The 16,321-nt window shown below is 42.1% G+C and overlaps 1 protein-coding gene across 3 annotated transcripts in view; it reads right to left on the bottom strand.

Annotated features, from left to right (window-relative positions):
• RBM20 (RNA binding motif protein 20) overlaps positions 1 to 16,321 on the bottom strand; it is a 407,155-nt gene that overhangs the window by 59,873 nt on the left and 330,961 nt on the right. For 2 of the 3 annotated variants that reach the window (XM_082269244.1, XM_082269246.1), the window contains exons 8-10: positions 8,707 to 8,786; positions 7,983 to 8,604; positions 4,924 to 5,022 (exon numbers count right to left, since the gene is read on the bottom strand). In XM_082269244.1, the coding sequence (XP_082125370.1) occupies positions 4,924 to 5,022; positions 7,983 to 8,604; positions 8,707 to 8,786 (801 nt within the window). The remainder of the gene's footprint in view (positions 1 to 4,923; positions 5,023 to 7,982; positions 8,605 to 8,706; positions 8,787 to 16,321) is intronic. The other variant, XM_082269245.1, reaches the window with a different exon arrangement.

Here is a 16,321-nt window from a genome sequence, read left to right as displayed (position 1 = left end):
TTTGAAAAAAACAAGGTATTCTTAGTTTCTATTTTATAAAATTTTGTAAATAAGTAATTTTTCCCCTTCACTAATGTGCGCTGATGAGGCTGCACTGATGGGCACTGATAGACTTCACTGATGGGCACTGATAGGCGGCAATGATTGGCACTGATGAGGCAGCAATGATAAGCTGCACTAATGGGCAATGAAGAGGCAGAACTGATATGGATTTCAGGTCTGACATGGATTTTAAGGGCATGCCAAAATAAAAATAAAAAAACGGCGTGCTACCCCCCAATTCATACTAGACCTCTAGGTATGGTATGGAGTTTAAGAGGAATCCCACGCCAAAATGTTTTAAAAACAACGGCGTTTTGGGCCCCCTCCAAATCCATACCAGGCCCTTATCCAAGCATGCAGCCTGGCAGGCCAGGAAAGGGGAGAATGAGCGAGCACTCCCCCCCCCCCCCCGCTGCAAGAGCCTCTTCCCCACAACCCTGGCCTGTGGACTTATCAGAATCTGGAGGCCCCCTTTAACAAGGGGTCCCCCAGATCCTGGCCCCATCCTTATGTAAATGAGTATGGGGTACATTGCACCAAGAATAAATAAAAACATAAAGACAGTTTTTGACAATTCCTTTATCAAACAAAATTAAAAATTCCCCGGTGTAGATCCAGCGTCAATCACGATGAACGCTGCAACCCTAAAAAAAAAAAAAAAAGGCCTCTGTACCTGCTGCTGGCTCCCGCTGTCTGACAGCTCCGCCATTTGACAGTTCATTAACCTCCCTGGTGGTCTAATTAGTATTTTTGAATGACAAAGCAGTATATTGTTTTGTATGTAAATTTGTTTTTTTTTTTACATTGTAGGCTTGTAATTCTTAGGAATAACTGGTTAAATTTGTCCAAACAAGAGTCTAGTAGACATCCTGGGTATGATAAAGTTTAAAACACAAAATCATAAATTATAATAATAAATTTAATTCAATAATGTAGTCAAACCAAAAACACTGAAATTTGTCAAACAAGGGTGCTATATTACTAGCCACTGTAATACTAGACACTGCATATTGGTTTAGTAAAAATCCCAGATATGAAACGTGGGACTGTCACTGCACAAAGTCCGACGTCACAAGCGAGACAATGGAACCTGGTTTCCTTTCTGATTTTCTTTCCACTGTCATCTCGCTTCGAGCGACAAACCACACATCCTTGTAGGTGCTGACTTTTCAGATCAGATCAGTCAGGCATTCCAGGTTGACAACGTCAACAGCAAGGCGACCAGCTTAGAAAAATTGAATGTGGGGATGCCAACACCTACCATCATGCTCTGAGGCTGCCAGGGAGGTGTGTAAGCATAAACCCACCAAAGGATTGGGACTTTGAAGGCAGAGACATATGGTGGAAAAACATATAGAGTATGGACCAATATATGGCACGGCGTCCAGCTCTATTCACAGCCATTAATGGTGTTTGGTGGTTCACAAAGATGCATTCGGAAACTTTCCAAATGAAGTCAGAATGAATCAGAGGCTTGTCACTCTTTTTTTTGAGCAGAGTATAGGTATTCCTGTAAGACGAATGCCGGCATCGGCCGGAGGACACAGCGAGAGGACATCAGGGGATCGTAGGGACAAGTTAAGTGTCACTACAGGGATACTACAGTGTGACTCTGGGTTACCACTTTGGGTACTGAAAAATAAACCCGAGCCACACTCGGAATTACCGCCAGGGAAGTTAATACCCAAGCAAGGCCACCAAGCGGCGTCACCAGGTGGCCCCGTCCCTAGTGACGTCATCAGTTCAATATGCAATGGTCAAGGATATCATTAGGGGGCAGGGGGCCATCCAGTGATGTCACTGGGTCGCCCCACCTCTTAGCTATGTAGGAACTGTCAGATGGCAGGAGCCAACAATGGGTAGCGTTCATCGTGATTGACGCTGGATCTAAACTGGGCGACATTGTTTTTTTTTTTTTTTTAATAAAAGACCTGTCAAAAACTCTCTTTTTTAATTTTTTTACACTTCTTTGGGTGAATAAGTAGGGGTACAATGTACCTCATACTCATTCACATGGGGGGAGGGATGTAGGGGTTCCAGATTCCAATAAGCCCCCCCACTCGCAGACCTTACAACCATTGGCCAGGGTTGTGGGGAAAAGACCCTTGTCCACAAGGTGGCTTGGGGGGGTGCCTCTCTACCCCAAAGCACGCCCCTATGTTGAGGGCATGTGGCCTGGTATGGTTATGGAGGGGGGGTGCTAGCTTGCCCCCCCTTACTGGCCTGCCAGGCTGCATGCTCAGATAGGGGCCTTGTTTCGATATTGGGGGAGGGAGGGACCCCACGCTGTGTATTTCTCAAATTTTATTGCCAGAAATTCTTTGGTTTACATTCAGCTGTCATTAGGAACCTGCTAACAGCTAAGGAGTCATCAGTTGTTAAGGATGCGGCGGCCAGCTTCCCAGCCCTCTCCTTAATGGCCAGCTATTATTAACCACTTGACCTCTGGAAGATTTACCCCCCTTCATGACCAGGCCTTTTTTTGCGATATTGCACTACGTTACTTTAACTGATAATTGCGTGTTCATGCAACACTGTACCCAAGTAACATTTATGTAATTGCTAAAGAAGCTGGGGGTAAAGGTGATGGACTGGCCAAGCATGTCTCCAGACCTAAAACCTATTGAGCATCTGTGGGGCATCCTTAAACAGAAGGTGGAGGAGCGCAAGGTCTCTAACATCCACCAGCTCTGTGATGTCGTCATGGAAAGGAAGAGGACTCCAGTGGCAACCTGTGAAGCTCTGGTGAACTTCATGCCCAAAAGGGTTAAGGCAGTGCTGCAAAATAATGGTGACCACACAAAATATCGACACTTTGGGCCCAATTTGGACATTTTTTGCTAGGGTGTACTCACTTTTGTTGGCAGCGGTTTAGACATTAATGGCTGTGTGTTGAGTTATTTTGAGGGGACAGCAAATTTACACTGTTATACAAGCTGTACACTCACTACTTTACATTGTAGCAAAGTGTAATTTCTTCAGTGTTGTCACATGAAAAGATATAATAAAATATTTACAAAAATGTGAGGGGTGTACTCACTTTTGTGAGATACTGTACCTCCTCCGTGCAGTTGGTTTTGCACAGAGCAGCCTGGATCCTCCTCTTCTAGGGACCCTCTTTGGCTCTCCTGGCCCCCTCCTCCCTTTGAGTGCCCCCACAGCAAGCAGCTTGCTATGGGGGCACCCAAACCCAGTCACAGCTGCATGTATCCATTCAGACACAGAGCTGCGGTTTCCCCCCCCCCCCATCTCTCCTCATTGGCTAACTGACTTTGATTGACAGCAGCGGGAGTCAATGGCGCCGCTGCTGCATCTTAGCCAATGAGGAGGGGAGTCAGCCGTGGATATCGCTGGATCGAGAAGGGGCTCAGTTAAGCATTAGGGGGGGGCTGAGGGGGGCTGCTGCATACATAGAATGCATTAAGATAAAAAGCCTTCTGACTTTACAACCACTTTAAGCAGTTAAAATGCTGATGGCCGCCCGTTCCTACAATTCTCATCTGAAATCGTAGCTGAACTGCTAAACAGCTGCTTTGGAAATTCGCACCAGACATGTGAATCTATCCTAAAGTGTATGTCCAAGCATTGGCAATATTTAAAGTCCATCCTTGGGATAAGATGGGCATTATAAGGAGGTAAGCATGCAACTACAGGCTGGCCTGCCATAGAGAGGAGGCTGCAGGAAACTGATCGGACATATGGAGGGAGCCTGCCAGAGAGAGAAATACATTATATGTATTGGCTAGAACTATTACACCTTGTTCCTCCACCCTTACATTTAATGAGCATTTAACTTTTGCAGTGTGCGATGCCCTACTGCAAAGGCATTTTGTTTTCTTGTGCCATAGGTTGGGCTCCTCATCTACATCATGTTCTAGCATTTTTTCTATATTACTTGCTCCTGTAGTAAGAAACAGCTTTCATGACCTCCTGTAATGCCAGGCTTGTCACCAGGCTTGTAAAAATGTTACAGGGGCATCTGCTGGGAGCTCAATTCCCATTGACTGAAGTACACTTCCAAAAATACATTTCCAAAATATCTTTTTGCCTACACGCAGTGTGTGAGAAGTCTCTTGGAAGTCAGAAGCATTGTTTTGCTGGACAATAAATTAATACATGCATGTAGAGGGACAGATGGGAGGGGGTGATAGACCGAGTTCTGTAGTCCAGCAGGTAGGGCTGCCAATGCTGCTTGAGGTTTCTGGGCAACAAGGGCTCTGTTCGTTCCACTCCATACAGAAAGTTAAGAGCTCACTGGATTTGTGACAAATCAAATGTTTCCTTGCAGGGAAAAACAAAATGTGAATGTATTGCAGAGTGGTACTGCATGTTTGTTTTTTTGCCCAGTTATATACTTAACAATGTTCAGCCTCTGCAGCTGGAAAGAACTGCTGCTATGCAATGGAATTTGGAACATCCTACATTTAGAACTGTTTTCTAAAATCACAGTGGGTGGAGCAGCATGACAGTCATGATGATTCATAGAAACAATTTCTTTTTCCAGCATTTAACACGCTCAGTTATAAAAAGGAGCGACCAAACACAACTCCAACCCCACTGATATCAGTAGTTGATGGGCATATATTTTGTTGCTGTCACTTAAATAATCAGCTTTTTGTAAGGGCAACATGACTGACCGATAAAACCCAGAGCTAAGTAAACTGGAAGCATTGCCTATAGCAACTACAGAGATAGTATTTTCAGCTTCTTGAACAGAAAATACAAGTTAGCATCTCTTTGGTTGTTTCAGGACTCATTGCTATATTTTTCACTTGCACCAGTTTTCACAAACCAGTCCCACTGTTCCAGAGCTGGTGAGTTGGGCCTGTGATAACCAAACACAAGAACCCACACCTGAGCCTTAAATTGTGCTGTACTTACGTTGTGCTTGATCACAGGTTCAATATCTGGCTCTTCTGGTTCACCCTCTGCTTTTTTGGGTACTGAGGTATGGTTCATTTCCTCTTCATTGACTCCAGCCTGACAAACATGCATCAGATGATCAGTGATCCAGAGATTTAAACATCTTTTTCTTTCTTTTTTTATGTACAGTTTAACCACAATTTCAATTATTTGGGCACTCTACTGGAATTTAACTGAAACTAAGGGTGGCAGAATGCAATGATTGAAAATTGATAGCTCCAAATCTGTTAACCAAACTAACAAATGTATGGGCAGCATTAGTGTAACAGCGTAAAGTAGATGTGGGACAGATGAAAATAAAGAAATCAGGATGCAAGCTGTGCATTGAAAAGTATTCAGTCCTGATACAGGTACACTTCCCCCTCACTCTTCTAACATCGGGTGCAGGCACCCATGGGTTGTTGGCCACTTCATTAGGTCCACTCTCAAGCAACACAGGCAAAGGAAACCACTCCATTAAAAGCTTTATAGAATGCATTCCCCCCATTTAATGGGACTTTAAAGGCAAGTTGAACAGTATAAAAAGTTATAAATGATTATTTTTTTGTAATCACATTATAAAGATAATAAAACTGTTAAAAAATACACACAGGTTCCAGTAAGTCAATACAAAATGTTACAATAGTGAACACAGTACAAAAAGAGTTGTAATGCAAAAACACTTAATTTGCAAAGGCTCTATACGAGTACCCTACGCGTTTCAGAGACATATGCTCCTTCCTCAGGGTAACTCTGCAGACAGTACAATATATTATAGCAGACAAGTAACAGGAATTAGACCATAATGGGGTTTCATAGCCATGATGCCACCATATCAATGTAACCCTCCAAAACAGAGGGAATAAGGGGTCTCTACCTCAAAACTCAGTCCATCAATAGGCAGACACTGGGATCGCCTCAAGAAAAAAAGAGTAGGGAGAGGAAAAACATTTTCCCAAACTGCAGCGATCCTCATAAAACGTCAGTTATTAATATTGTATCCCAAAGAACAGGGAAATCTAGTTATTAAATGTCTGGGTAGCAAAAACACACAGTGTTCACCTGACAAAGGAATGCGTATACCGTATTCCTTTGAGAGTGCTTTCTATGTATTTATAAATTGGGATACTGGCAAGGGTACAGAAAGGGGATCCCCTTTTCTTTTTCTCCATTAATTGTATACTGTATTTATTATACACTTGCCCTCCGGAAGATTTATCCCCCTATATGACCAGCCCATATTTTGCAATGCGGCGTTAAGCTACTTTAACTGACAATTGCGCGGTCATGCAACGCTGTACCCAAAATACATTTATATCTTTTTTTCACAAAAATAGAGCTTTCTATTGGTGGTATTTTATCACCATGGGTCACAGAGCTGTGTTCTGTGTGACTCAGAGCCGATCGCCGGGGGTCAGTCACTGGCTGGCACCTGGTGATCGACATGTGCTGGGACTAATCACCCGCCCACCTGCAGAATCATGTGTATATATATATATATATATATATATATATATATACTGTATATATATATGTGATTCTGTGCAGAGCGGCCGCCCTGTAGCAGTAACGCTACAATGAGCGGTCGCTAACTATTCCATGCGCACGCTGGTTCACTTGTCCCACAAGCACTAACATATTTCACTTTATCGGGAGCCTATTCTGGACTAAGCTTCAGTGAAACACCTGGGGCTCGTAGGAGAGGTGGATCAGATTGTGCATAAAATACTTCAATAAATATACAGAAGGCTTTTAATGGAGACAGAAACATATGACAAACCATCATAGCTGACCCCCTTACACTACATTATTCATGACCTACACTACACATGCCCTGCGGAAACCATGAAGTACGGCAATGTTACACTTAAGCCTAGTACACACCATGAGTTTTTTTTTTTCCTTCAAACCAGCAGGTTGAACGAAAAAAACCTCACAGTTCCGGTCAGAGCCACTGTACTAACAATCTGATGTTAGTAGAGGGATCCCCCCTGTTGAGCTGTGTTTTGACATGGGGAGAGTCCCCCCACCAGAACCCGCCATTGGCTGAAAACACTGATCGGGAGCGGTTGGCTGCTGGTTTTCAAGCATGCACATCCGACAGAAGTTGGTCATTCGGACCGGCTGCCATACACATAGGGCAAATGTCGGCAAGTATTTATTGATTGTTGCCACATTCAGCCCGTGTGTACTAGGCTTAACTATAACTGGCCAGTCTCTCTCTGTAACCTAACACTATTGTTGTTTAACAGGGCACTATCTCTCTATGACTGGGTAGTGCCTATATGTAACTCATCAGTCTCTGTAACTAGGCAGGGTCTCTCTCAGTAACTGTGCAGTCTCTCTTTGTAACTAGGGAGTGTCTCTCTCTAACTGGTCAGTCTCTCTCGGGGACTGAGCAGTCTATCTCTATAACTACAAGGTCTTTCACTTTAACTTGGCAGTGTTTCCCTAGACAACTTGGCTGCCTTCCTTTGTAACCAGATTCTCTCTGTACCTGGCCAGTTTTTCTCTTTAACTGGGCAGTATCTGTCTGCAACTAGGCAGCCTCTATCTATAACTGAGAGCAATCTCTTTCTGTAATCAAGCAATGTTCATGTAGCTCAGCAATCTCTTGTAATAAACAGCAGTCTCTATAAGATGGTAATGTGGCAGTGCTAAAAGTGGATTTTTGCTAATGCTTCAGTTATGGATTTTAGGGTCATTTTAGAGATACAAGCAGGTTGAGAGGCAGGCAGGGTTGTGGGTACAGGTTTTCGGAAACAGACCAGGGCAGGTTCAAGAACAATGCAAGGAGGAAATTATTTTTTTTTTAAGTGTAGTGACTCACAGAAACCAGATTTCAGCATTATGTATCAGAACAGTAAAAGTTAACATCAGATCCGTAACAACACTTTGGTTTTGGCTTATTGAATAAGCCCATTTTAACATGATATTTATAGCTTTGGTGCACATTGTTAAATCAAGATTTTCATTAAAGTTCTTTCCTGAATATTAAAAAAGAGTGCATGCAATAAGCAAATTAAGGTTTTGATTACCTTTTCAACATCTTTGTCTTCTTTAACATCCTCATTTGCCTCAGTTGTCTTTTTCTTCTTATCTGCACTTTGTTGAATGCTGGCTTCAACCTCTTTGCTTGGTTTTGGTTCTGAGCCCTCTTTCTTGTTAGAATCTTCTGTGTGACCTTCCTTTATATCTCGAGACTTGTTCTCTTCTTTCCTCTTGGTTTTTCCAGGTGTATCAGAGGCTTTCGTCTCTGATTTTGACTTGGACTCCTTCCTGTAGTAATCGCTATCTCCTCTCTTATGTCTGGATGATGAGTGATGATTGCTGTATTTCTCCCTATGTCCTCGTGACCCATCAGGACGATCATCCATCTCTTGCTTATCACTCTGCCTGGAGTAATACCTCCGTTCGTGGACCCAGTGATCTGTCCGGTCCCTCTTCTCTTCCCCATTATCTCGCCATGAACCTTGTTCACGCTCATCTTCCCATCTGCCATAGTTCTGCTCCCAAGACTCCCTGCCATTCCCCCATTCTGCTCTGGAAGGTCCTAAGGGACTGTGTGAAGAACTACAAGATGTGAAGCTGGGAGTGTGGGACCTCGGAGACAGAGAGCGACTCACTGGACTGCGTGATCTCGTCCTTTCATTTCTGTATCTGTCAGTAAGAATATACGCATCAAAGACAGAAATGTCCAGAAAAAAAACACCTAAATTCCAACTTCATTCTTAAAACATGTGCCCAAACAATCAATATTACCTGTCTGTATCACGAAACACGTCTCTTTCCCTCTGTGAATGAAGGTCATGAATAATGGCATCAACTGTCTTACCCGGCTTCTGCAAGAATTAAAACATGACAATTGTATTTTTCAATAGAAATTATCATTGTTACTTAAAGCTAGTATATTTTTTATTAGAAACTCACGCATGGGCTAATGTTCATCTGTGTTTGTATGTTTCTGGACATACAAAATCTTCTACTACAAATTTAGGAACAATGACACAGTGATATTTGGGAGTCCCATAACAATAATACACTGAAGTTTGTAGGTGCTAGACCAATGACACACTGATACTTGGAGCCCTAGACCAATGACACAGTCTGGAAGATTTACTAAAACTGGAGCACTCAGAATCTGGTGCAGATGTGCATGGTAGCCTATAGGTTTCTAAGTTCAGCTTGTTCAATTAGGCTTTAACAATAAAACCTGGAAACCGATGGGTTTATGATTATTATTTAATACAGGTACTGATATATGCAGCGCTTTACATACAGTATCTCACAAAAGTGAGTACACCCCTCACATTTTTGTAAATATTTTATTATATCTTTTCATGTGACAACACTGAAGAAATTACACTTTGCTACAATGTAAAGTAGTGAGTGTACAGCTTGTATAACAGTGTACATTTGCTGTCCCCTCAAAATAACTCAACATACAGCCATTAATGTCTAAACCGCTGGCAACAAAAGTGAGTACACTCCTAGGTGACAATGTCCAAATTGGGCCCAAAGTGTCAATATTTCCTGTGGGGGAACCCGAGTCACAGCTCCCTGTGTCCATTTTGATTGACAGCAGTGGGAGCCAATCGTGCCACGCTGCTGTCTTAGCCAATGAGGAGGGGAGTCCTGGGCAGCTGAGACACTCCTGCAACAACGCTGAATAAAGACCGGTTCAGGTAAGTTTTAGGTGGGCTGAAGGGGGCTGCTACACACAGAAGGTTTTTTTTATCTTAATGATAATCTTAAAAAAAAAAAAAAAACTTCTGCCTTTAGGCTCCGTTCACATGTAGGCGTTTTGGGGCGTTTTGGGGGAGTTTTTCTGCTCTAGGATCAGCTCTCAAAATGCCCAACAAGACAAATCCTATTCATTTCGATGGCCCCTGTTCACATCTGAGCGTTTTGATGCTGTGAGCAAAACGCCCAATGCTCAAAAAAGTACTTGAGCTTCTTTTTGGGCAGATTACAGGCGTTTTCCATTGGTCTCTATTCAATCTAAAAACGCCTGCACAAAAAACGCCTGTAAAAACGCGGTAAAAACGCGTGAAAACGCTACGCTCAGGTGTGAATGTAGCCTAAAAATCCCTTTAAGTATAATAAATAGATTTAAAGACTCAAAAGTAGCATGGTCACCAGGTTTTAGATATTTACTGTATGAAATGTTGTTTGTGACAGTGGATTGAAGAATCAGTAGTTGCTAATTCTTTGATCCACTGATCCTGCTCGAATCTGCATTTTCATACAGTAAATAATTAAACCATGGTGCCCTTAAATCATTTCATTATATTTAACCCTGAGGAAGGGGAAGATCTTTGGGCCCCTGAAACACATTAGATGCCTGTCCTTTCCATGGTTACTTACTGAACTAATAAATCATTTGTGGACTCTTGGATCACTTGTTTGGTGCTATTCTGGTACAGCTGTATGTAGACTGCTCAGGATCACCCCTATTTTTGGGGACCTCCCACTTTATGGAGAGCTACCAAATCCCTAAACATTTGGTTCCACTATGGACTTCATTTTTATTGGTAGAAGATTCATATCCTGCACCTTGTCCCCACCTCACCTTGAACACTAACACTTGGAACCCTGGGCCAATGACAGACTTAAACCTGGAGGTCCCTAAATAATTAAACAATGACATTGTGGGATCCCAGAACAGGGATACACTAACTTTTGGAGGCTCAAAACTAGTCAGACTTGGGGTTTCAAAATAATGCCTCACTAATTCTTGATGGGCCACAATAATACTGTACTTGTAAAGATTATAACAAAGTCAATTTTGTGTCCCACACAGTAAAAATAATACATTTGAAGTAATTAATAATGCAGAAATGATTTTCATCAATAATTTCTGTGCAAACAACTCTACTCACACAAACTGCCTTAATTTAGAATTAGACAACACTTGTGGAGATAAATACTTAGTGATCCACTTAGTTTGGCCATTTATTATTTTATTATCGTTTTGCAAAGTTCAGCAAACCACAGAAGCCTATTACAACTCCTCCTTTATATTGAGCAAATAGCTAAATGGTTGTGGGCATTGCTGTACAGAACTGTTCTTTGCACAATGTTAAAGTTCAATATCTTCATAATAAATTACATAAATATCTAAGGAAGAATGATAATCATGAATGCACTTTCTAATAATCTTATTATTGTAGTAAAAGAAAATTCCAATAGTTTATCAAATATGATTGTATTTAATAAAAGTTTGAATCTTGGCAAATAAATCACTTGTATCCATCCCAGTTCCTAGCAGCACATGCTCAGTCTAATCCCTCAGGTCAGGAGAAGTGCAGGTCAGTGGGTTGTGCAGCTGCCATAGACAAGCACATGTCATGGAATGAAATGTTTGAGAAGGCTCAGACCTTCCTGGCAAATTTGGTATAATACAAGCTCACAGGAGCTAAAAACAGTGCTATCTCCTCTGAGCCCTACCGACCATCAGGAGTTGATGCATATTTAATGTATACCACCAAACTGGAGACTTCAGGGTGTCGGGTTCACGCTATTAATACCATCAGTGATTTACTATTCTCTGTATCTGCTCTGAGGTAAAATGTATAGCTCATCAAATTTCTCAAAGACAGAAATGTTACAACCTGGGTGGTTTAGGTGACGTACTGCGTGATAAAATGTCACGCACATGTACTGCTTTTTCCAGATGTATATTCCCCAACCTTGGAAAATGTCACTCTTTGCATCTGTTAACATACATAGTTAAAGGCCAGAAATCAATTTGGAGAATATTATCGTATATTAAAAGCCCAACCTGAGTGCTTCACCATCCCCCAAGCTCCCAACAGCCTCCTTTGGGGCCTGCCCTTTGTGTGTATTTTATGGGGTTTTTTTTATATCCTTACCTTTTCCAAATGTCTTTAAGCCAGTTACAGGATGGACAGAGTCATCTTCTCTAGTGCTGCATTGTCTTCAATAATGCAGAGAGCAGTGCTGGTGTGATTACGTCTGAACCACTCTCTGTATTATTGTATGTGAGGCCAGGGCTCCACTGTGATGCCCGCTCAGGGTATGGGTCCACAGTGCCCTGCACTCACAGGATCTCCTCAGTATTTATGGATAACTGATGCTGGATGTCATTCAACCCGGAAGACTTAGAACATCTAGTGGCAGAAAGATATTACTACAGAGGACAAGGGCCTGAGAGGAGGCGAGTATTGCAGACCAAGCTGCTATTTTCTGATACTGGATTTTTCTTTTTATTTTCTGTCTGTTTTCTTTTTAGAACACCGGGACTGATAATATGACTATAGTAGGCAAATTTAGCATTTCCACTTACTGTAGTTTGAAGAAATTACTTGAATTGCTTTTCTTGGTATCCACAAATCAATACCTGATAAGGACTTGAAATTAAGTTTCCTAAAATTCTCAGAGAAAAAGAGAAAGCTCACTACTCAACCTCATCAGACTGTCAGTATGGGGGAAACAATGGTGCTCGGATAGGTTCCTGATCGCCTTTACAAAGAAATATTTAGCAAAAATCCTGTACACAGCTGTAAAATTTGGCATTTATTGTACCACAAAGAGAATTACATCTCTGATCGGTAATGCATTTCAGCCGAGCAGACGACCTTGGTCATAGCCATGACTAAAGGCCATCTTTTTGGCCGAAAAGTGTTAGCTGATCAGTGATGTAAGCCTCTTTGTGATTATTTTACCCATTGATATAAGATGAAAGCTGCAAAATCTGGATGTTTTCTAATGGTACCCACACAAGATCCCCTGTCCTAACTGCAATTATACCCCCCCCCAAAATAAGCACTGCCACCAATGATCTGCGTCTTCTGATCTATGGGTATCTTTCTTTACTAAGAGTTGCTATGCTACTGACCCTTTCATGGTTTTTATGCACTGCTTTATGAAAAAGACCCACAAAAAGAACATCTATATTACATAGAGAGGCAATGAAGACCAATATTTAAATAAAGGCCCGTACACACGTACCGATTGTCGGCCGTAAATATTCGGCCAACGTCCGATCGGCCGATTGTTGGTTTGTTAGTATGATGCTTCCGACAACCGACTGCGACTTTTCGGCCGAACAAAATCTGATGTGCAGGCTATAAAATTTTTGTAGGCCAACAAAGAACGGCCGATTGTTCGTCAGTCAGTACAGATTTCGGCCGACAAAAAGCAGATGAGCAAGACTGGGCATGCTCAGAGAAGAAAAAACACACGGAAAGTTAACCATCACATGACATCACTTCTGCAGTCGGTTGTTGTTGGGGGACAAAATTCGTGTGCAGTCTTTAGCACTTTTCAACCTACACGACAGCACCGGACAAAAGACGGCCGAACGGTCGGCCGACAATCGGTGCGTGTGTACGGGGCTTTAGTCAGCTGAGTATTTGTATCAGTTTTTTCATGGTAGCTGTTTGCGTAAAATCCAAGTTGGGGTTTAATGCCAAACTGCAGGCAAACAGCTAAATACACAGATAAAATGCATATACTGTATAGGAGCTGTTTTACCTGCCAAAGGGTTTGTGTTTCTCACTAATGACTTACTATATGCTAAAAGCAATAGACATTTTTACTCTTTCATACTATTAGATCTTTCTGCTGCCTTTGATACGGGTGACCACCTACTCCTCCTCAAAAAACTCCACCCACATGGCCTCCAAGACTTTGCTTTTTCCTGATTCTCCTCCTACCCATCGTAGCATTTCTCTTCTTTCTGTAGGGGTTTTGCAAGGCTTTGGTCCTCTGACCCATTTTGTGGGGAAGCACATTGGATATATGGTTACTACTTCCTCCTGGCAGAACTAGAATTGCCATTTCGAACCCCAGCACTTGTTCTCCATGTGTCTGTGCGGGTTTCCTCAGGGTACTACAGTTTCCTCCCACATTTCAAAGACATAATGGTAAGTTAATTGGTTCCTGTCAAAATTGGCCCAGTATGGTACGTGTATGCATTAATGTGGGACCACAGGTTGTAAGCTCCTTGAGGTCAGGGACTGATGAGAATGTACAATATATATATATATGTAAAGCACTGCGCAAATTGTTGCTCCTAAAAAAATATTCTCTAACTACACCTCTTCCCCTGGTCAGTTGATAACCTTGCACGACTTCCAACAATAACATCTCTAGGCTGATGGCATCCAAATCTATCCCTCTACTCCTCACCTAACCCTTTCAGTTTCTCTTCGCATTACTGACTGGCATATCAGTAGTGATGTCTCACCGCTTCCTAAAACTTAATCTTTTCCAAACTGAGTTTAAAATATTTCCCCCAATTTCCTCATTTTTCCAACAAGATCAATAGTACAACTATTAGTCCCTCCTCTCATGCCGTGGTGCTAGGTGTAGGGAGATAGATAGTGTAATCCTGGGCTCTGACCCTTCTCTTTAGCCCCACATGCAATCACTGTGCAAATTTTGCAGACTTTACTTCCGTAACATTTCCAGATAATGTCCATTCTTAACCATGTCTCACCTCGATTTATTCCCTCCTCAAGGGCCTACCTTTACATAGGCTATCTCCCTTCAGTCTATCATGAATGCTGCTGTCAGACTAATCCACCTTACCAACCACTTAGTGTCCTCCACTCACTCTGCCATTCCCTCCACTGGCTTCTGGTTACCCAACAGTGAAAATTAAAAATTTTCCTCATTTCTTCAGCAAAGCCTATCCTGCCTCCAAAACTGAAATTCTACCTTCTCCTTTAACTCAACCCTCACAGTTATTACCATTCGTACTACTTGCCCCTCCCTAATAAATTGTAAGCTCTTACAAGCAGGCCCCTCCTAACCCTCTTGTATTGAATTATGTTGTAACTGTATTGTATCCCTTTGTCAGCATAGAGCCAGAGCATTTCTCACATAGGCCAAGATGTGAATCAAGCTGGCCATGTATGACGGCAAAACAAAAAAGAAAACTGAGCGGATTTCCCCATCCACACACTCAAGGTGGATAGGGAAATCCTCCCCATTGTGTCATTGAATTCTGACAGCGGGACTCGCCCACTATCAGATTACACAGATCAGCGCTGCGCACAAATGGAGCAGAAATTTTCCATCAAGCCTGTTCATGAAAAGTCAATTGATAGATCAACTTCTCCTGAATGTATCTGGTTCCTGCTGATCTGGCCGCATTTCAATCCATGTATGGCCAGCTTTAGATTAGGGTAAGCTACATACATAGTTTAGGGTAGGAAAAATACAGTATATTTAGATTATAAATGTATATTTTCTCTAGGCTTTTAGAAGAAATATCCATTCTGGGTGTGGCCTAATTGCAAGGGTATGTGTGGACCCATTGTGAGTGGGGTATGTGGTAATGGTGGAGTACATAAATGCTATGGATGTGGTCTGGTCCAAGAATCAGCTCGGAAGCTGCAGAGGTTCTTCAAGCTAATTGATCTGTGGAGTTTACTCATAATGTACACTGGAAATCAAAACAAGATAACTATACCCAGCATATATAGCCCCCTGGTTTTAGACACAATGGGGGGCATTTAAAAAAAAAAAATCAAAAAGGCCAAAATTGTAGCACCTTTTGTATTGAAAGAACAAAAATGGCCAGATTTTTCACCAAATATTTTTTTTAAATGTCCTTAAATGAATCAGCATGCTTCTGAGTTGCTTCTTAACTTGTATGACTATGGATTTCAAAGCAGAAAATGCAATTCTAAAGCAAATGTACGCAAGCTCAAAGACATACTTTAATGAAAGTTAATACATAAAGAAATGCTCAGTGTTGTTTTGGAAGAAGCTATATGTTGTCATGTAAAAACATTAATCTTGAAGTCATACAACTTCAAGAGACATGTTCTTGCAAATTGCAAGTGAGACAAATGTGACCTCCAGACAACAGGCACAGCTGTTGTCCTTTCCATTTTGAGCCAAGAAAGCTGGGTGGGTACGAATAGCGCCCCCCCCCCCCCCCTCCCAACCTGAGCCTGTCTTTAAATGGTATAATTCCTAAGCATACGTTAATAAAAACTACCCGTGGCATCAAAATGACATCTTGTGAGCATTCAACAAAGACAATTTCATGCAACTGCAACTGCAGCTGCAGATTGCAATGGAAGCTTAACTGGCCTCTTGTGGCCCGTCACACATTTCATGGCAATAATTTTCAGAATAATTGCTGGCATCGTAGTTCTGCAGGTGCCTAGAGTTATACAGATCTCGCATTTGGTGAACTGGTTTATAAGTTAGGGTCTAGCCTTCGATTTGTAAGGACTCCCTTGCATTATGCAATTTCAGTCAGCGGATGGCGCTGACTACCAAACTCTCCTCCCTCAGCAAGCAGCACACAGGGTTGATAAACGTTTCATGATTGGCTTATAAAAATACAGCGCCGTACTAGCATGCTGCTATTACACTGACCTGACCACAGATG

This window comes from Pelophylax lessonae, assembly GCF_965119305.1.
Source record: "Pelophylax lessonae genome assembly, chromosome: 9".
In the NCBI taxonomy this organism is placed as follows: Eukaryota; Metazoa; Chordata; class Amphibia; order Anura; family Ranidae; genus Pelophylax; species Pelophylax lessonae.
Note: the sequence above shows the minus strand (reverse complement) of the source record. Positions and strands in the feature narration are given on the sequence as shown.